General features: G+C 36.2%; 2 protein-coding genes and 1 long non-coding RNA gene across 10 annotated transcripts; 1 reads left to right on the plus strand and 2 right to left on the minus strand.

The window, feature by feature from the left end:
* Positions 1–474: 474 nt before the first annotated feature.
* On the minus strand, positions 475–2,621 carry LOC118435033 (lipase 3-like). Its single transcript, XM_035850051.1, has 9 exons — positions 2,256–2,621; positions 1,974–2,178; positions 1,828–1,885; positions 1,696–1,752; positions 1,544–1,629; positions 1,310–1,470; positions 1,054–1,215; positions 750–974; positions 475–674 (listed from the first exon to the last, which is right to left on the minus strand). The coding sequence occupies exons 1-9, from the start codon at positions 2,460–2,462 to the stop codon at positions 516–518; spliced, it is 1,320 nt and encodes a 439-aa protein (XP_035705944.1). The 5' UTR covers positions 2,463–2,621; the 3' UTR covers positions 475–515.
* A 91-nt stretch (positions 2,622–2,712) lies between these two features.
* On the minus strand, positions 2,713–21,129 carry LOC110845987. Of its 8 annotated transcripts, none has more exons than XM_022092566.2 (14): positions 19,254–21,129; positions 8,589–8,722; positions 7,074–7,355; positions 6,565–6,610; positions 6,426–6,502; positions 5,975–6,185; positions 5,184–5,295; positions 4,920–5,014; positions 4,781–4,844; positions 4,371–4,701; positions 4,104–4,257; positions 3,866–4,010; positions 3,623–3,706; positions 2,713–3,496 (listed from the first exon to the last, which is right to left on the minus strand). In XM_022092566.2, exons 2-14 carry the CDS (start codon positions 8,617–8,619, stop codon positions 3,344–3,346), a joined length of 1,785 nt encoding a protein of 594 aa, XP_021948258.1. In that variant the 5' UTR covers positions 8,620–8,722; positions 19,254–21,129; the 3' UTR covers positions 2,713–3,343. The 8 variants fall into 8 exon arrangements, with proteins under 8 accessions (XP_021948258.1, XP_035705941.1, XP_035705943.1 ...); XM_035850048.1 differs by having other exon boundaries at positions 18,981–21,129; XM_035850050.1 differs by having other exon boundaries at positions 6,565–6,607; positions 18,834–21,129.
* Positions 19,571–21,454, plus strand: LOC110845988. Its single transcript, XR_004834445.1, has 3 exons — positions 19,571–19,708; positions 21,121–21,249; positions 21,314–21,454. It is a non-coding gene; the product is annotated as an uncharacterized LOC110845988 (long non-coding RNA).
* Positions 21,455–21,616: the final 162 nt, after the last annotated feature.

Consider the following 21,616-nt stretch of genomic DNA (forward strand, 5'->3'; position numbering starts at 1 on the left):
ATCCGTGTCGTCTAATTAGTTCTGGCTGTAATAATTTGCATACATTCAAATCAAAGAGCACAATCGATAAGTAAACCAATCCGGAGTAAGTAAGTTACCACTGTTGCTTTTATATCGGAATTAAGTATTCGCTGAATGTAGTCCTCATGATATTTCAGGTGCGAAGGAGCACTGGAAACATTCTTGGAGTTGCTGACTGCAACATTGTAAAAAACAACTAAACTAAATACCAACCCTTGTAATAAATGCATTTAATTGATATGCAGTGATAAATCTGCAAATAATACAGCCACTTATTTACTGTTTGGAAATATGAATGGCCGTGTAAGTACTTACATACATTACATATAAATAAACGAATGGTCCAGTGCATGTAAAGACGGTGGTTTTAGCAAAGTCCTGTTATCGGAGTATAAATAGCCATGCATATTTATGTAAAGGGTATGCAGGGAAGAAGGTGAATTCTGGGTCCGATAGTTTATTTTTCACTTTATTATGATTATGATAAAATTTTGTCAAGTATTGATCGTCATATTCAATATTTCTAATATTTTGTCGTTGAGCAAACTATTAACATTAGTAGCGAACAAAAAGTCTATGTGATTAAATTGCTGTTGATTTATTTTGTGAAATTCTTTCAGATTCGGTAAAGCACTTGCCAATCGGAATGCATCCTGCAATAGTCAAGCGTTACGCACGACTTCATGCACAAATTATTGAAAAATTCGTTGAAAAATGATTTTAATTACCCGACACGAAACCAATTGATCTTCTGCTCCGCAAAATACAAAAACTGGGGCTGTCACTTTATCTAATTCGTACAACGGAGGGAGCATCTGTCCGTATATTTCAAAGTTATTTTCCAAATAATCGTACTTTTGAAATTTTCCAGATTTCCAGAGTTGCATCAAATGGAGTAATGTCTTGACGGATGTGCTACTTAATCCAATAGAGACGATCTCTTGTCTCAAATCCTACTCAAAAACATATTCCCCAATTGTTTTGATTTAAAGCATACATATTTTTATTAGTTAATTAATTTATATAACCAACATAGTTATCCTCAATAAAGTCGTAGCCAAAGATCACTTCTAGCGCTGCGAAACAAATTTTTCTTGATATAATTTGAGGGTAGCAGAGGGTTCCCAAGATGTGCATGAATGGAAGAAAATCTGGATTGACGAAAGATCCTAGAAGATAACTGTTACTCATTTCCTGCACAGTTATAAAATTCATGCGATCAAAGAATTGAAATTAATAGAAAATTGCATTGATTGATTGCTTCACTCTGTAGAATTTATTAAAGTACTTGCAAATGATTGAGTAAAATTGGTCTCGCAATTGCAAATGGCACAGAAGTGTTTCCTACATACACGGCAGGGGCCAGTCCAATGAAGGTTTTTATTTTAGAGTTGTAATCTGGGAACATTGACAAGGATGCCATAAAGATACTGGATCCCATGGAATGAGCTTAAAGAAATCAGTTGAACAATGTTAAGAATTTATCCAACGAAGCTTTATTTGCTTTCGGAGGCTTTCTTACCTATGTAGTAGAGCTGAGGTTGATTTGTTAACTCCAAAATGTAATCAATGATCATGGGAACGTCAAATGCGGCCATCTCATGAAAACTGTATTAGGAAGAAATGCAGTAGTCATTGCTGATTATTATTGACTACTACCTGAGGAGGAAATACCTAAAGTCCCAATATTTTCCGGTTTTCCATGAAGTGTTTACATGTTCTAATGAGTACCTTTTGCAAAAAACAACCTTAAATAAACTTTAAAAAGTGCTTAAAAAAAACTTGGTCAAAATATGGTTTCAGTACAATGTTCCTCGGTTATTAATTATAAAAACTTGGTAGCCAGCGTCTGGTAATCTATATCCTAGGCGTGAAAATAAACACATTAAGGTCTCGAGGTCAAGGAAATTATAAAATATCACGTATCTTTCATAATGCATATTTTTAAGAACCTAGAGCCGTGTCCACTTTATTCAAGATCCATTCGAACCCATCAGCGATAACTCCATGATGCAGCAACACAGGTATTCGTGAACTGTGTCCTTTTTCCTTTGCGTCTTTTCCACTTAGAATTTGAAACAGCGAGATAATGTATCCATCTCGGGAAGTTAAATTGTGCTGCTCCAGCTTATAACCATTTCCTCGGATTAAATCTGGCTAAATATAATATCCTTTAAACCCCAAATGCACAATTTATGCGGTCATAGTTGTAAGCAAATATTTAGGGAACAAACCCCCGATTGACCAAATCCCCTAGTTTTGGACTCCTCCCGAAAGATTCTTTGGTAATATGCACATTCTAAAGTTGTGCACTCTTCTGAATGATCTGTAGCAGGATAACTTACACGAGGACTTGTATTATTATTATTTTCAAAAGTGGAATGGGTAGAACAAATTATTAAAATCAAATATCCTACCAATTTGCTGTATTCTAATTTCATTTCAATTTAAAGATTTATTAGCTGGATGAGCTACGGAGAGAGGAAAGTGAAATAAAGTCTCTCAAGTACTTGTATAATCTCCAAGTGCTTTCAGTTTCAATTAGTTTAAAGTATATCCCGTTATCGTCTTACTCTTCCTTCAACGGGACTTGTGGCTCGGACAAAACCATGAAATGCGTAGGTAAGAATCTCATTTCAGTACCCATTACATATGCAGCCTGCACGTTCGAGCAAGAAAAATAATTAATAATTTACAGTCAAAAACGTATTGGTTTTATTTTCATCAGTAAAAAACGAGCTTATAAATGTATACGAGATATCAACTATTTAAAAATAAACATTTTTTATGTGCTGAGGGCAGCCAACATGGCAGCTTCTTTTATGTGATGTCTCAATAATAATTATATAACATACATGAACCTTATAGGTACGCAGGTTTGAGAATACAGCTACTACGAAAACAATTAAATAATTAAATATGTACAAACGTTGTTATGAAAGTCTTTATATGAAATATTGCCATTGTATGCCAGCAGTATACAAAAATCTGGCACAATACGATTATTAGTCAAGTTATTTATGTGACAAATCTATTGAAAAATCAAGATCAACAAAAATGACATTCATGTTACTTGTGTACGTACATACATACATAAATATGCATTCTACAAGGTATGGGAATGGCTCAATTTTTTTACAGAGTGAGTACAATAACTGTTATAGCACAGCAATACGGATTCATCATCTGAATGAAAATTAGGCGGTAAATCCCTTAAGCACTGCCGTTTCCGTTGCGGTTAAAAAACGCAGGCAAGTGCACTTGCTGTTGATTGAAGTCGAAGACTATTTGTCGAATTCTTAATTGTATTTTCCCTTAATTTCTAGTTGGAGCTGGTTTTAAGGGTTTTGCACTTTTCTACAACACAGTTTAATGCATCCGTAATGTTGTCAAAGACTGGGACGCCATCCTTGCACGCCATGTCCGTGAGGTATGCTCTTCCTCGGTTGTAGTCCTTTACAGCAACTTTTGTGAGCTGAATAGAGTGCAAAATTGTGTTCATTATCATAAAGTCTTCTTGCTTACTCAACTTGAAAATACTTATCTAATCCTTAATTGCAACTAACTACGACATTTACTAGCAAACTACAAATTGCTTCACCTTTTCTTCCTTGATTTGGCATTCATCCTGCAAATACCCGACGCATAGCACAACATGACATCCCTTTCCGAAATAGTACGCAGCCTGTGGACAAAATTTTAAAAAAGTAGAAAATAGATTAAACAGATTTTTGCTACTTTGAATTCTTTCCGACTTTAAGAATGTTTTGGCAACATTTCAGAAATACAAAAGTTTTGCCGAGATATTAACGCTGAAATGTATAACCTTCATTTCTCAACTTACCATCGTCATAAATTCAATAGAGCGACTGGCACTGGGTATGTTGAACAAAATAACTCGACACCCGTCGATTGATGCTTTGTCAACCAGAATATGTCGGTTTTTGCTGCAATTTACCTCAGGGTTGAAATAGGTCAAATCGTTCTCTCTGTTTTTTTTAAAAGAAATATATGCATGAATGCATTATCCAATGTTGTGTCAGAATTTTCAATTGTGTAACATCCAGTCATAAATTTCGTACCTCAAAATGGGAATAGCTAGAGATCTCCAATCTTCTTCCGAACAATCCCCTCCCAGGTACACATCGTATGTCGTGGAATGAGTAATAACATCTACGGATTCTTGTTTAGATAGCAGGGGCAACCACCCTGTTTTACTGCTTGGTGGCACATGTTCTAAAAATACAAATCAACCATCACTCAGCAAACAGTCATACGATTGTACGGAATTGTATGTACACAAGTTATTTTTTGGACACATCTGGTCTCATAAAAAACATCACACTTACCCAACAGTTTTGTTAGAGCGACTGAAACACTTTGAACAAAGAAGTTGGTTTTATTTGTAGACAAAAGAGTAGACAAGCTTCTAGCGGAGTTGTAGTAATGATGAAGCAATAACTCGGACATGATGCAGCAAAACTGATCAAAATTCAATGTATTAATATTCACTCCGTTCACTTCTTTCTTCCCTGAAATTGTGGTTTCATTCGTTTCTGATGACGGCGTGGTTTGAGTGACAATTAAATCGTCATCTGTTCTTTTTAATCTGTCCAAAACATTATGAACTGCGTCCTTGGTTAACTCTCCATTGGCCAGGATTTGGTATGCCATGAGAACCTAGCATATAAAGATTTTCATTTATATAAATATTTGTATTGTGCCCTTAGATTTTAGCATTAATTGAGCGGAAACTTACGTGAGACAGACTAATTTCTCCACTGCTCTTAGAATCCAAGTTTTCAAAAGTCTTTTTGAGATTTCTGCACAATATTTGAAAATGCATACACAAATTTCAAGAGGTTATGCATAAGTGGAAATATTGTGAAATATCTTACATTAATTTATTTCCTAAGTGCAAAATTCCTTTCTTCACAGGTTGAGCCAAATCGGACAACTTAAAATCTTGTGGTCTTATTTTGTCCTTGATGATCTGTAAAGCAATACATGTATCGTGTTCACTACATGTGTCATTGTTTTCATACAAAATTTCCCATAAACATCAAATTGTTAAACCAATTAATTACCCCCTTCACGGGTATACATATGTATCATTTTCCCCAAATTTGCGTAATACATAAGCCAAGACTTATGTCACTCACCTTAGCTGTAGAATTCAAAGCAGTTGGAATATCATTATGGAAAACTGGAGTTCCGTGTATATCTATCAAGTCCTGGAGAACCATCTGGCTGAAGGTTAAGTCTTCGTACTCTCTGTAAAAATTAAATTAAAATTATTCAAAATTAGTGGATTATTTATACATCAATACGTCTAAACTCATTTATTTTGTCAACTCTCCAATATCAAATCGTCAAGCATATGTAGAATTGCAATTTCTCACAGGAAACCACAAGTGAATTAGTGCCAAGATAAAATGTGCTTGCTCGATTCCCGAAAACATTCACGTTATTTTGTCGGTCGATAAACACTTGACGCCATGATCCTACGTTATAAAAATTATCTGGAGGCAGGGAGTAAACAACTGCTCCTGCACTCAATATCACGGACATTTGTCGTCATTAACCCTACTGCGCAATCGACAATTATTATTAAACGACTTTCCATTATAGCAGTCGTTATAAGGATGAAAATGAAAAGGACGCTAGCTCAGATGGATATTGACTTGAAATATTTTGCATGGCTCATCCAAACAGTTGAAGTGGGATTGAGACTCTCAATTTGAGAGTGGGTTGAAAAATCTGGTCTCTAAAAAGTATCAAGTGGTGTTATAAACCCGAGTGCAAGGCCACACATATCCTGTGCCAAATAATGAAATTTTCCTAGTTTTTTTTCTCTTTAGCCGTGCCGATGTTGTGTGTATGTCTATAAACTAAAAGGATCTCGCTTGGGTGATGACGACATCATTGAGAATTGTTGTTGACTAGGTCTTACATTTTTGAGAGGGGTTCATTGCAGATGCGTTGTCCAGGTTCTTTAAAGCCATTGATCACCAGAACGACGTTTCTCTGCTTGGCCACAAGGTAGGCAACCTCGATCATGACCACGATGCCACGTGTTTGGTTGTCAATTACGTAAAACAACACATCCGCATTTTCCTTCGCATGATGTTCCAATTCGATTAATCGAGGCTCCCAATTCGTTACTGAAATAGAAAAATAAATATTTATCAGTCTAAAAATACAGACATTTGCACCAAATCTCAGAGTAAAGGTTGACTAAAATCAGTCAAGACATTTGCCTGTCATTTATTTACAAACACTACTTAATTTCAGTTTATGCATATGTATGTACATGTGCGAGTAATTATTACTCAATATTATTCTCATGTAACATATTTACTTTTACGCCTGTTAAATTAGCGCTCATATTACTAAAGTATTACCTTGCGGATTAAAGAATGTAATGTCCATGTCTTTCAGCATGGGAAGGGCAATATCCTGTCTCCATGTCGTGGGGTTACTGTAACGAAGACAAGCACACGTTCTAAAAAAATGTTATTTTATTAAAATTTTGTTTCTTACCAAGCTCCTCCGAGAAACACTTGGCAGTCCAAAGAAGATTTATCTGCTGAAAATTAGACAAAGTCATGCCGAATTAGGAATTTTATTAACACATTAATAATGGCGATGATTGCATGTTGTTTTCTTAAAATCAAGTTATCTCGTGGTAATCTTAATTACCAACCTAGGCATGGAATCGAACCAAGAAAACCATCCACGCATTGTTTGCCTAATTTTCGTCGTATTGAATTATGATTCAAGATTTTATCAAGGTTCATAATAAGTAATTTATTTCCTCCACTGATATCTTTATACGTGTGCACATCTAGCAATTTCACATTTTTGGGTAGGATTAAAATGTCCTTTCTGCGATATTCATTAAACCAACATGTGGGTGTCGAATAGCTTATGTACGCACATATCAAGCTGAGAAGTACAAATTGTAAACTCCATTTGTGGAAATAAACTTCCATGTGTACATATGTAAATCGGATGGTTTTGTGTCGTAAAAATTAATAAAATCTTCTTACCGTTGCATTTGTTGATGAAATCGGAGGCCGAGGGTAACCTTTGATCGTTGTTTTTGTGAGGGATTTTTGAGGCTGGGGCCATCGTCGTTTGACTCCCTTTCGATTCGGGTTCGTGATAAGCACGTTTCATTTCTGAAGCAAAGACGGAGTAATCTCCAAAGCTTAGATAAGGTTGACTAATCACATCGGGGCTGCTGCCACTGCTGCTCGTTCCGGAAGTAGGTGGTGACGAAGACCCGTTCAACTTTCCACATTTATTAGCACACCATAGCATCTCGTACGCTGAAAATCAGTGTCACTTATTAACTTTACATCTCCATAATAAAATATGACATTTTACGATAGATTCCATGCTGGGATTTTCAATGCAGGACAAACCATAGGACGAAACCGTATTGCAAACATAATCTATGCATACTGTTGATGGCGTGGATAATTAACTAAACAAAAGGTGAACATGCCTCATCAACTACAGACTCAACCTCGCACATAATCCAAACATATCCCAACGTGACCAGCTTAACTTATAAGAAATGCATAATCGACATAATATGTCAGACCTATTATTGCCATGTTACACACACACGTTGCATGCGAGCAAGCAGGACAAAATAAATATTTATAAATGTGTGCGCATTCATTAATTCTCATCATTTATAAATTACTTTTGACAACTTGATTGACAAAAATTCAAAACCCTGCCTCGTGTCTCGGTTTAATTAATTAGTAAAATTCATCCATGAATGAAAATGCCCTTTAAGATCACTATTTGTTTTATTATGCATGCCCTTCCCGTACATGGACATAATAAATGCGAGGGAGTTCTTGACACAATCACCGCAATGACTGAATGCTGAATGCCCAATTGTTCATGGGCTTGGCGTCTACTTGGGAAAAAAATTAAAGTGATAAAATAGAATGTGACCTGCATTTCTAATGGATGGACAAACTCATTTTTGGTGAGGACAATGTGGGAGGTTGGTAACTAGTTGTCCACCCAGTGCAATTTGTTACAAATTGGTCGATGATCATGTACTGAGAATTGTTTGTTTGGAGATTATATGGGGTGTTACATTACGTAATCACCAGCAATATGCTAAATTCAGGCTTTTAAAGTGTTTATTGTATTGCGTTGTAACATGGTGTATATCGTCATGTCTAAATCCATATTTTACGAAATTTGCATTCAACTACTGTCGAAATATTAGATAAATTTTGGTAATATGACACCAATTTGTAGGAATGGGACAATGACAAGGACAAAAGCAAAGTGACATTGAAATACGAACCATACAAAATACCAATACATACATTTTGAGGACATATGAGCATGTATAAATTAAGCTCTCAGAGCCAACATTAATGAATGCTCTCATCTCCAAGATGAAGATCGAGCAGGACCGAAACTGGGTCAGCTGCCAAGATTTTCAACAGTTCAATAACTATTATCAGATGTTCCCAATGTTTGAATGAAATGCGTTCAGGATAAGCAACTTTTGTAATATGCTTGCACACCTTGTGGCTTCGGAGCAGGGCACAAGTCCATATCATTGAACGAGAGAAGCCCTGAATTTCTGTGGTCGGGCTGAACTTGATCTTGGTGTTGCTGCTACTTTAGAGGAGATGGAGAAAGCCAGTTTGGTATAGACCTGCAAAAAATGAAAAAAACAGTTCAATTTACAATTTGCACACTCCAGAGAATGTATGCTAATTGGCTTGCATGTGTTTTATTTTTATGGAAATAGTTACTACTTAATACAATTTATCAAGGATTATTTTTGCTTGCAACGGATACAATTTGAATATTATGCATGCCTGTTGGCACATTTACAAACATGGTATTGTCAAATTTGCACTCAAGTGATTGCAATTCCAATGCATACTCCTGGTCAAATATTTACCTGCTATGTACATACACACAATATGATAAAGATGAAGCTACTATTTGATTTTTAAGAGTTAATGTCCCGAGTCCTTGCAGAAGCCAAACTTAAAAAATGTGCACATGTCTCCTTGACTCAAAGGTTGAATAAGATTCAAGGAATATGTGTGTATCTCAGATTTGGTTCACTTGAAGCAGGGACGAAGATTTTAAAGCAGAATCACTCTAGTACATTTTGGTCTCTTACTCTTATTTGTAACACGACTCGATGGTATACCGGCGTGGTTTAGTTAACGGCACATGGATTGTTTCGGATGAAATACACTGGTATTTTGTATGGTATTTTTTACTAGAGTAGGAGCAATAGTTTTACACAATTACCGTGAAACTAGAAAAAGGTTTTTTTCGTTGCCAGAGTTTATAGGTTCAGCAATGTTTATTTGTACACTTGTTATGCAATATTGGAAATGATAACCTACGCAAGAAAGAGCGAGCGTGTAACTTTTGTGGTGCTCCATGGAACTCTTGCACACAACTGCATCAGTTAAGCTCCAACTCGTTGTCTTATTAAAAAATAACCAAATCTTTACTACACTTGTTACTCTTGTAGCTCGGAGGCGTAGACTCGTTCTTGCAAAGTAATAATCTCCATCTCATTCTACAATCAAAATATTTGCATGACGTGATTTCATCCTCTTCTCACTCACTCAGATTACCGGCCAAGTGATCAATATTTTCATAAAACTGTATTTAACTTGCCCCGTTTGCATTATTCAGACTCGAGCTAATCGTTAGTATGTAAACGAGACTTAAAACAGGGATACTATTTTCGCATACCTCAAAATTTGTGCTCTTGAGACTCTGCCGACTACGGCACTACTCACACTGGCCAAGATTCAAGACCAAGAGTAAAGTTTTTCCACGGAAGAATACATAATCTTGGTTGCCTGTAGTATATAAATCGGAGTTAACACGCCAAGTGGGCAGAGAGAGGGAGAGAGATGTGGGATAGACTTAATTTAACTCGGCGTTCTCGTGGGTCGTCACCATTAAATATACACGACGAGCAGAGAGAGTGAATGAATGGTTAGTTTCGTTTCGAATGCGTATCAGGCTGCATCTGGCTGCCCACGCTAAAAATATGAGATGACGAGATACTCAGGAAGTTTCAAACATCTTTGAACCTCAACACCTACATATTCCCTCGCTGTAGTTTCACTAAGGCTGCTTACACAAACTAGTATGATAACTGTTCCTTCCTTGCCATCTATGCAAGTGTGTTCCAAAGAACACGTAAAAAGATATTGAACTGATATGTTAACATGCATACATGTCTGTAATGTGTAAGCTGTGTGAAAGCACTTTTTATTTCCAAGCCAAAATTTGAACTCTCGCTTTTCTCATCGAGGATAAGTTACAGGAGGAATGCGTATGTTTAACTAACTAACATGCTAATAATTTCCTATTATTATATAATGTCTGCGCAAACAGCCCAAATAATAATGCTGGCAAAGTATATGTCCCCAGATGTCTATGTACATATGCAGTTATCTTATGCGGCTTTTTTGTATGTGCTATGTTAATGACAACATTTCAACGATTTTTGAAAGATGGTGCAAAAAATCAGTGTTTGATTTCAGGATGCAGATGATTGCTATCAAAGCAGCACGAATTTGAAGCGCATTACTGATAATTTGTTAATTTGAGAGTGTACACGCAGACTGAAATCGACACTTATTTATTGGGGATCAAATGACGAAATCATGTAACATACGTTCAAGTGATGTGCACATATTTGTGAAATGGTGTGCGTCTACTTGATGGAATGTAATAACATAATGCACTCTAAAGGCAAAGGGACTCCCACGTAAATATTTTCCAACCACCAACACAATAACCAACTTTGAGTGTACATAGTAGGCTGTCCACAAGAGGATTCTTCAAAGAAATCGTGGGTTGTTGGTTGGTTACTTTAAAATTGGGATTGAAAGGTCGTCTTAACTGTTTTCTTTACAAGTATTCCCTCAATCAAGACAACTGGAAACCCACATTGCCGAAACGAAGAAAAAAATCGAGGCGTCATTATTTTAATGGGCGTGTGGGATGCTGACGACTTTTAGAGTCAAATTACTTTTGTAAAACGGAGTAAAAAATTAACAGGGTAAATCTATAATAATAATAGTAATGACTTGTAATAAAAAGCCAGTAAACTTTTTCATACAATAAATTAATCCAGTTTTAAGTACCTGGACACGAGTATGTACATATTTGTACATAAAGTTGAAAATCTAGTCTAATATTTGCAACTATATATGTACATACGCTAAAACAGGGAGCTCTCACAGTTAAAATATCCCAATTTAAAGCAGTATTCAGTCTGGTGTGAACAAATAATCTAGTTTCGTGGACAAGGTTATAAAACGTTGATTCATTATAAAAGTGCATTTTTTATACATTCATTTTGCTGCGCAATAGACAATTCGGTAATTAGGATCATTAAATTGATAGCAGTAAATGGTCTGTTTAACACAAAACCGGTGGTAGAGGATGCACGTGTGTATAATAAATATTACCCCAAATGTACGATTTTTCCTCATTTGTAAATAGCATTGCATAATAATTTTTACTTCTTCCACACATTTGCATATGTAGAAATGACGTAACTCGTAAACAAAAATGACAACTTGAGGCATTACCAGATATTTCCAGTTAATTAATTAAATGATCTATCGAGATGAACCATTTCGACTGCATGAACTTGTTTGTTTTACTTACTTTGACCTTCGTTTTCTAGTTGCACGGTGTAAAATGCCAAACTGATCAAACATGTGCCACGTGCCTCTGTATCGTGGTTGTACTTTCTACCAATTATAATTCTGTATTATACGCTATTGTAGGAGGGACTTCACTATTCCACTTAGGAAGCCTACAAAATATTGAATTACGAACTTTTGCAGTTATCCGTGTATATGTAGTTTCACTAATAATTTGGCGATTACACGCGCCTGATTGTATGTATGTATGTATAATAAATAGCCTAAGGTTTCAGTTGGGTGTAAAACTGTGAGTCTCTGTTAACGGTCACCAAACATTTACTCTCAAATCTCATCTAGATGTTATCTACCATCCTTAACAGAGTTTCAACGACTAGCTAAGACCGACATTAGCCGGGTCAGCATGGGCGTCATCTTCCCTTCGAGATATTTGCCAATCCAATCCACACACAAAATTACATCGTATCGGTCGGTACATCAGATTCATCAATGCAGCGCAGCCCACACTTTAGGAGCACATACAGAAGCAAAAAATGTGACAAGTGTGTAGGGGCAGGTCAATGATTGTCTTGCGAATCTTCAGCTGATTATCATTTAAAAAGTTGCATGGGCGTATTCAAGAAACCCAACCAGCAACACAAACTGTACAAAAACTTCACCAAACTCAAACTGAATGCACAATTGGGAACGTGCAATAAGCAACAAAAATTTAGCCGTGCAGATGATTAGCGAATATAGTCAATGGTTTGAAAAATGTAGTTTATGCATATAAATTATAAAATCATATCATTTATACCATTCAAAGATTTAGTAACGATTGGGACTATGTCAGAAACTGATTTACGATGACCAGGGTCACTGGACGGGATTGAATTTATGAAGCCACAGAGTATCATCATCGGTTGTCGGTATGTATGTATGGAGGTCAGCCTTCTCTGCACAAGACTGATACGACTAAAAGTGATTCCATCAATAAAAATAGAACACAAGGCAGCGTTGGAATAATTAGAATATCGTTTTGTTCCCTGCACAAAAGTCGAAGAATGAAGTCAGCTAGTTGCCACGTTTTCACAATAAGAAATTTCCATGCATCGACTTAACTTAACCACGGACGGAGTCTCATCTATGCAAATAAGATTCAATGCTTTGGAAAACGGCAGGTTATAAATATTTACCTCAATGAGCCCGAGTGATTCTTTGTAGTAGTGGTAAAAATACGACAAAAATGACAAATGTTTATTGCTCTCTTTGGGGGTAAAGGTCACACTGAAAGTTGTCAGTCATCAATTTCAAACGTGGCGTGCTGTGCATTATGCTATCGACTAAAAATTGTAAAGGTGATTATATTCTGTTTAGCAAAAATTATTTACTGCGGGACATAATAACCATGAGATTTTATGCCTTTGTGCTCACAAGAAAAAGTAATGGCCAGTTTGGATAAACTTGACCGGGCCATTTTTAACGAGCTGTGTAGAGTGAAGTCATCAGTCACATTTTTTACCACGCCAAAGTGAATAGTTTCAGGTTTTTCTTTGCCGTTTTTTGCTACATGATAACACGGGACATTAATAATGATAATATCCTTCGGTACAATGATCACTCAAGTGTTTGGAATATTAAATATTCTTCAACCAAACTCACCGTGGTACATGGGCGACAATAATTACATATGTACCTTACTATTACCAAGTTGAGAAGTATTGAAGTGTCATAACCACGTGATAGTGGCACTCACGTAAACAGAAAATCTTATGACGATCATCATCGTACACATGTCTATACTACAGTAGATTGCTGAAATTATTCGCAATTCTGCCAAAAAAAAATTGCGATACCCATCGTCTGTCGGTTAGTTTGGAAGGAAATCGAGGATGAGAGAGTACACACATAAAAGACTTGCGTGGGATGATCAATGTTTTGTTTAGATCTTCTCTAGTGCCAATGGCATATGCCTTCATTTTCCCTTTCAAGAAGAGAGTACAAAGTCTAGAGAGGTGCGGTGGGTGGACTCTACAATTTCGCATGAAAATCTGCAAGCTTTTTCACCTTTCCCAAACCATTCAGCAACGGAGTTCTGCGTTCTTTCCTCCACAAAATTGCGTTGCTCATGTACATGAGTAATCGCAGATGAGCAATAATTCTCATCAGTTTTGAATCATCCATCCATCTAGTTACGTGTACATATACTCGATTGAGAGGATAAAAAGTTGAGACAAAGACTTATGGAGCAGAGCCACGGCGACTTTTCAAGTGCAATCTTTAGCAAATATGTAGGATTGACAGAGTGGCTGATGAAGACAGGAAGGTGTGAGCAATGATTGTATTATTGTTATGGCCATATGTCAAGCACATGATTGATAAATTACTTCCTATATTCCCTCCCTTGTTTAACTCTACTACCAAAAATGTGCTACACACACGTATAGGAAATAAGAGGAACCGGTAATAAATTCATTATTGTAAGTAGGAGAGTATCAAGGTTGACTCATGTACTATTAACTAATAGTCCAATAGAGCGATGTGCTTGTTAGATGACATACACCTATGTCAACACTTATTATGCATGGCAGGTTCCTCATCCAGTTTAGAAATGTTTGTCATGAACAAGAACTTACTGGTAGAATTGAAACTTCCGTAAGAATCCTTTTTCTTTTTTGAATCAACAAGCGTTGTCCCCAAACAATTAACTTCACTGAACAAGTTCTTTTCACTGAATAAAAATTGAAAGTGTAGAAAGATTCTGCAAATCTGTATCGTCGTCGGTTCTGTTAGGATGCCCACACTGGACTGACATTCAGTGAATCAAGCACGGTGTGTGTATTATATTGTTTTTGTGCAAACCAAGAAAAGAGCACTGACTGCCGTGTTGACCAATCTCAAGACAAACATTGACTAAAATATGAAAGAGTTGATATGAAAATACAAATACAATTTGTTAGTTGAGAGCAAGCGTGATGCGATTGTGGTGTTGATGAATCGAGGACCCCAACACCAACTGAAAATGCAATCTTACTGGTGCAGCTCCCACTCGTATGGATGTACATTAAATACATTTGGAGAGGAGGATAGTTAGTTGGTTTAGTTATTGCGAGTGAGATCGAAGCTGTTTAACAACGACGAAGGTTTCCTTTCGTTGCATGTTTAATTGAACCAACACAACTGCAAAACTCGTGGGGATAAACATAGCCATGGCATCATCCTTCCCTTTCAGTCGCTGACAATGCACAATAAACGAGAACAGCAACCCATAGCAATTCCATCCACTCCGTCCATCTCTCTCCTAATTATAATATTGCGAACCACTACTGCAGACATCATTCCGCAGTGTGTGATCATCCTCTGTTGAGGATTTGACACCTTGCAAGGGTCAGGTAGGACGCCACAACATGCATAAATGGTGGGTGAGCAGGCAGGATAATCTTTGACAACGATGAGCAATCAACTTATCTGAGCGCGATGTTATCTGACCATTTAATCTGATGCGTTATCTATCAGTAGTATTGTGTTGTGTTTATTTAAAGACAAAATTTGGTCATTTTATTTCTTGAAATAAGTATGAGTGAAATCGACAACACATGGAAAACAGATATAACTCTGCCCTGTACGTGACCATCCCTCATGTGGCATTCATTGGCCTTGTTAAACAATGCCAAAGCTGATGTCATTTCATAAAAATCGCTGCAAGAAAGCTCAACGCAGCAGACGAGGCATTGTATATTTTAGTGCATATTGCAAAATCACAGTCACGTGCACCAAATTACTGCAAATTAAAATGTTATGCATTATTTACACTTTGGAGTTGATAATGTGATGAAATGAAATGACTTCACCCATGAACTAGGCGATTTTTAGGTAAAGGAAAGTTGATGAGACTGAGCATAAAAATTCATGTGATGAATGATGTGATCATATAACCATTGTGTACTTACATACATACTCATTTTGGGGTAAATACGTAATGTTTAGACTTTTGAGTTGGCTATGTCGGTGTAAGTAAATTAAATTTTGGGTTCGGCAAAGCCACACCTCTGGTTTATCCTACAAGATTTGCAATAGGATTTTAATCTATTACGAAAATCCCATGAGCGATCAATTAGTTTGAGGATGAGGTAGGGTAAGGTGTCTGCAGCCAAGGTAGGGCAATACGAGTTTACATTTATTGCGTATAAATATTTTGTAAAGAAACACAACGAGGTGATACTTTCGCAAGGTCGTCTGCTTTGGCAAAATCATCACAAAAATACCTACATATGTCACTCCATGAAAATTCACTAGACACACGTTTGCAATAATATTACACAACCAGCTTTACCATACATCTGTAATACTAAACTTTCATCGACATGTGTAAGTGAAATGTGAACCTGTTAGTAAAAAACTGTTTATCATGCAATAGTCATACCACGTAAAATATGTTGCTCAACAATAGCTTTCTCCTCACGAAATGACTTGCGGGTATTTCCTCCCTGAAATCACAGCAAGTCCACAGTAAAAGTAGTTCAATGTTTCAAGACTACCAAGATCAACTCAAATGTCTGTCTCTATTTATTTCTCCCCATACATATGCATCTATAACACTTAGGATTGGATGAATTTGGATGAATAAAAATTGAAAAACACAGTCTCCAAATGAGTCAAATTAAACCTACATGAATCAAAAGCGCTTGCATAAAAAACTTCCTAAAGACGCATAAAAATGACGTAACATTAATTTAAATGTTCTGTGTTCGTCTATTTTTTTCTGCTGTCAGGCTTTTACTGAAGAGCCCCCGTTGCGTGATGAATAAATTGTGAGGCCATTCCTGCTAAAGTAATTTCCGAACCATAAGCTACACATGTATCGACTGTCTGCTATAATAGAACTTGATATTTTATCGCGTACTCCATTAATTGCATCATTTAAACTAAATTATGTCCATGCCAGACATCGCAATGATGAAACTATTATTTTAGATGTAGTGCACAAGTTCTATTTCACTAGGCTGCGCGTATTGTTACTTGCATGAAAGAGGCATATAAACACTGAGAAATTATTTTAAGCGATTAAACGTAGTCATGTACAGCGTAAATGCATCTCCACTATATAGTGGACAGGATGGATATAACTTATGCATAAATATGGATACAAACAATTAAAATGTACCATAACTAGTTTGAGATATATAAACAACCACTTTCAAATCGATGAAATACTGAATATATTGTACATAGCTAAAGCTTGTCCTCAGTTAATTACTGTCTCAGTTTTCCCATGATAAATATAAATGTTTGACACGCCGAAGAAATGAAACTACGTATACTACGTATTTATTTCTGATAATAAACGAGATCTTGATATCGTCAACCGACAAAGAATTTGTGACATGTTGTGGTCCGCGGTTGTTTTACTGTAGGATGACCCTGCACAATCTAAACATAACAACAGAATAAATTCCAATCTCCATCATACATACGTGTACTACCAGTATAGTTAGTTCGATATGCGTATAAACTAAACGGTGTCGTGCTGGAATACTTCAAAGCAATGAATTCATTGACCGGAATTAGAACTGGTTCGAAATACTCAAATTATATACCACGATGTTCAAAAATTTGATGAAATATTACATGAGGTAATCGTATCCCACATTCCATCGACTGACTAGAATTATCCCAAAAACTATTTCCACGAACGAACCGTTGCATCATATTACAAGGCGAGGAGAAGATCGTTGCTGAATTTAATTAATATGTGTCTGCCACCTCTTCTAAAGCTAAGCCATGTTTCTATTCTGCCTCACTCACAGTAATTGTTAGCGATTGTACGCCATAGTTAGCGAAGGAGGTGAGGAAGTTTTGCTTTAATTAGAGTCTATTTAAGATCATGATGTCATTTTCGTATTTATGTATAAATCAATTCACCATACAGGTTGTGTTATTATGCGAAAAAGTGCGAGGGGAGGGATATTAATAAATAATATCGTATTATAATACAGTGATTTATTGCACAGTAAATAATAATGCACGTTTTTACTGGAAGTTCCTTCTCGTTTTGATATTTAAAAACTACTGATTTTGATTATGCATCTCTTAAACCACAGTCGGTCACTCTTTTGTCTCTCAGACGTCCTTGGAGATAGGAAGATCAAGAGAAGTATTTATCAACAAATCAAACAAGTTGCACTGGACGCATTGTTTAGCGAAATGAATATCTGACACAATGTTGGGAGCAGACATGGGATTTAATTTCTGAGATATAAATATAGTTTGGGTAAAGTATATCATGTATTATCACAATGATCATGTGGTAGCAAGGTGAAGTCCGGTGTAATTAAATTTAATGGGCTGCTGCTGCATCAACAGATCCGAGAGGTGATAAAGCTAAATGCTAAATGATGTCATTTTTGGTGGTTTGATTCATGGTGCAATCATTGAAAGTGGTTACATTTTTTATTGTAAGCATATTTGACATGTCTGCAGGGTTCTTTTTCTAATTTGCTATAATTGTAAACATTGGATTACTTTCGATATCTAATTTTTTTAAATTTCCACATCTGAGTAGGCTGATACTTGTTGTTGTGCTTCTCAAATTATAGTAAATTAGACGGCTCATAATTAAACAGTTTCAGGTTACATACAGGTCTTAAAGACTAGGGCATGGACAGCCAGTAAAATAAGGATAATATAATAGATATGTACATGGCTTCACATTTGCTGAGGAGCATACTTGCATGTATGGTGATGCGATTGATGACTGAATTCGTAAAAATAGACCCAAATATGTGAATTAAAGAAAGAGTGGAGTGTGAAGTCGGACTTGTGTAAAGATAAGTCAAGATAAAGATGTAGTCAATTTAATTTATCTACCTCGCTCAACCAATCACTCGAGATAATTAATCTTCCGGTGAATTAAAGACTACAATAACATCAGCATTCAATTTTTTGGTTGAATGGAATTCAACCACGACTCAAGATTTCACGGGGCAATAAACCTGTTTGCTTTGTCATTTGTATTTAAGAATTACTAGATCATTTTCATACATCTGCTCTACATTTTGATAATCTGCATATGACAACTTGTGAACACATGACATATAAATAGTCCACTCAGCAGAAAGTACTTACATCTGTGTGTATGAGACCAGTAATTGGAAATGATAATTAACTACTCCATTTAACACTTTGACCTCTGGGAGACGCTGTGGCGCCTATTCTGGAATCTATTTCTGTAACACATGCTTCAATCGGAGCTATTATTATTATCAGTATTACCAGCAGACGAGTTTTATGTCGATGAATGATTTTTATTCTTGCAGCAGCCCATCAAAATTCGAATGAAGTCATCGTGCGGTTGTGAAAGGTCATTTATACAATTTATTGTATAATTTCTCGCCTCGAATACACGCCTTCACACAAGTTTCACGAGTTTAAATTAAAATATGGTCAGTCCTTATTATCAAAATGACGTCATATTAGGTACAACTTATCACTCATAATCTATACTCCCCTCCCACCCACACACTATCTGCACACATATGCACAAACCTTACACTCGTCGTATCCATCCATCCACATTTTCCACTTGATAAAGGTACACGGGAAAGTTGAATGTGCTTATATCCAAAATGCTGATTTGTTGTGAAATCATGGCCCACACTCAAGATGACATCGGCTTCAAATTTTCGAAGCAGACAAGTCTTAAATAATTTGATTAATTTTAGTCTTTAGGATTAAAAAAACACCCATTTTCACAAAGGTATCCGTCTATCTCTGTGTGTCTGTCAATGTCAACTGTCACAAATTTCCAACCAGAATTTATTTATGGTCTGGCCACGCTGCTGTTTGCTGAACTCGACTGAAGCCACTATGATAAGCAAAGAACAGGACAGCACTAAAATCTTCCACCTCACCCATAAATTATTTGTTGACTAAGGAAAATGTCTTCCAATTAACAAATATTGTTCGTCATTGGCAAACATTGCGACTGGGAGCGCTAACAGGTTAGAAAAAAATACAGCAACTTTATTTGTGAAGAGATACGACCACAGCAGAATGGACATCATGCTGGAATAATTTACTCTTAAGAATCGACCATGCAAATCGTAATATCATTTGCTACAAGTACATTTTAAGCATATGTGCTTTTTCGGCACAATTTCACGATTCTCACTTTTCGAAGCAAGTCTCAAACCTTTCTTGGTTCACACTGATCTTGGGTCTTACGTAACTGCAGCTTGCAAAAAAGTTACAAATTCTGATCGGTTGGTTTAGGGGCTATTTACTAAATAAAACACAAACACGTTGCAAAGGATTTTTTAATGTACACACACATCACGAATCAAAACATTGGCTTCTTGCTTGTGTTTGTGCAAAAAAGACATGAATATTGTTCCCAAGCTCAAACCCAGCTTACTTTGATATGTTTAAATGCTACCCAGCTGAATAAAAGGAGCATAGCAGTAGGAATGATAATGATGGCAGTTAGTGTGTTACATTATCTTCTATTAACAGCGGTTGCGTCGCATTGTAATTTCATTAGGCAAATTGGAGTGAGCGTGGACAAGTTGGGAGTTTTGAGATAAACTCCGCCGCATTGTGTTTTCTCGTATGTGACCAGGACCAGACTAATGTAACCTGTTCATCCAAATGTTGAGCTTGGTGGTACTCGATAAACGAAATGTGAAAGACTGCATAGTTCCTGATGCCTGATGTCATCAACCAAGTTAGCCACAGCATTGCTAGTGTAATACGCGTAAGTAGGTCCCACTTGCTGAACAGTTGCAGCATACATTCTGTAGTATCACTAAAGGCAGCTTAATATTTCATCATGTTCCTGATTTCATTAAACTCACCAAAAACTCCATGTTAACCAACTCATGCGTACAAGTTAAAGTTCTTTAAGCAGATTCTATGTTCTACATAAGAAGACATGTTAGAGTCACCATGCGTAGGAGCATAATCTCGCTGGAATTTAGTAAACGAGAATTGAGTAATTTTCTCCTCATTTGTAGCTACCTCGCACAAACACACACATACTTTAACTAAGAAACGAAGATATGTCCGTAACATATTTAGGAAGATTTATATGCTGATAAGAAACTGAGTACAATGATATTCTTTGAAAATGTAAGATATTCTTGTGACTCGCAGGTTGTCACTGTGTCGCAGGATTAGGAGAATAGGTCAGCAATTTAGGTTGACAGACCAGACTGCCAAAATACAAATACCTGCGTTAACATTCTTGAATATATTTGCTCCACACTCACATGTATTTCTTAAGTATGTACTGAAACAACTAAATTTTAAGAAATCAAAATTTGATGATTGAGAAGCTCACTAAAAAATCAATAATTTAAAATGCATAACTCTTACCTAATCAAAAACGCATTTTATTTACTTCACATTTTCGTAGATCGTGAAGTTAGTTGGTGATGATCCCACTCCAATGGAATGCGTGTGTTCACGTAGTTGCGTGTGGGTGTTGTTTTGATTGTGGGCAAAGATTTAAGACATTACAATTCTCTGGGGTTTATGAATTTTGGTAAAAAAAAATAAATCTACACTGATAAAAGTCTCATGATAATCATATATATGTTATGAAATAGACCGTGATCGATGATGTCAATTAATACAACACTATGACAGTTGCCGACAGCTCTTCTTACCAAGTTAAGTGCGTGTATCAAATTAATCCTTGATATACTGTCTGTAAATGATCTCACCAATTCGCAATCTGAATAATATCGATCAATTAAACCAAATTTTATGATATTTTACTGTGGTTTTTAATAGGCATGCATCACCTCAAATGATGTCAGACAGACAAATAGAATAATTACATATTTGTTCCAAATAATTAAATAAACACAAAAATGTAAAGCCTGGATTCCATGTTGTGCATCCTTATT

Source organism: Folsomia candida, unplaced genomic scaffold, assembly GCF_002217175.1.
Source record: "Folsomia candida strain VU population unplaced genomic scaffold, ASM221717v1 Fcan01_Sc003, whole genome shotgun sequence".
Taxonomy (NCBI): Eukaryota; Metazoa; Arthropoda; class Collembola; order Entomobryomorpha; family Isotomidae; genus Folsomia; species Folsomia candida.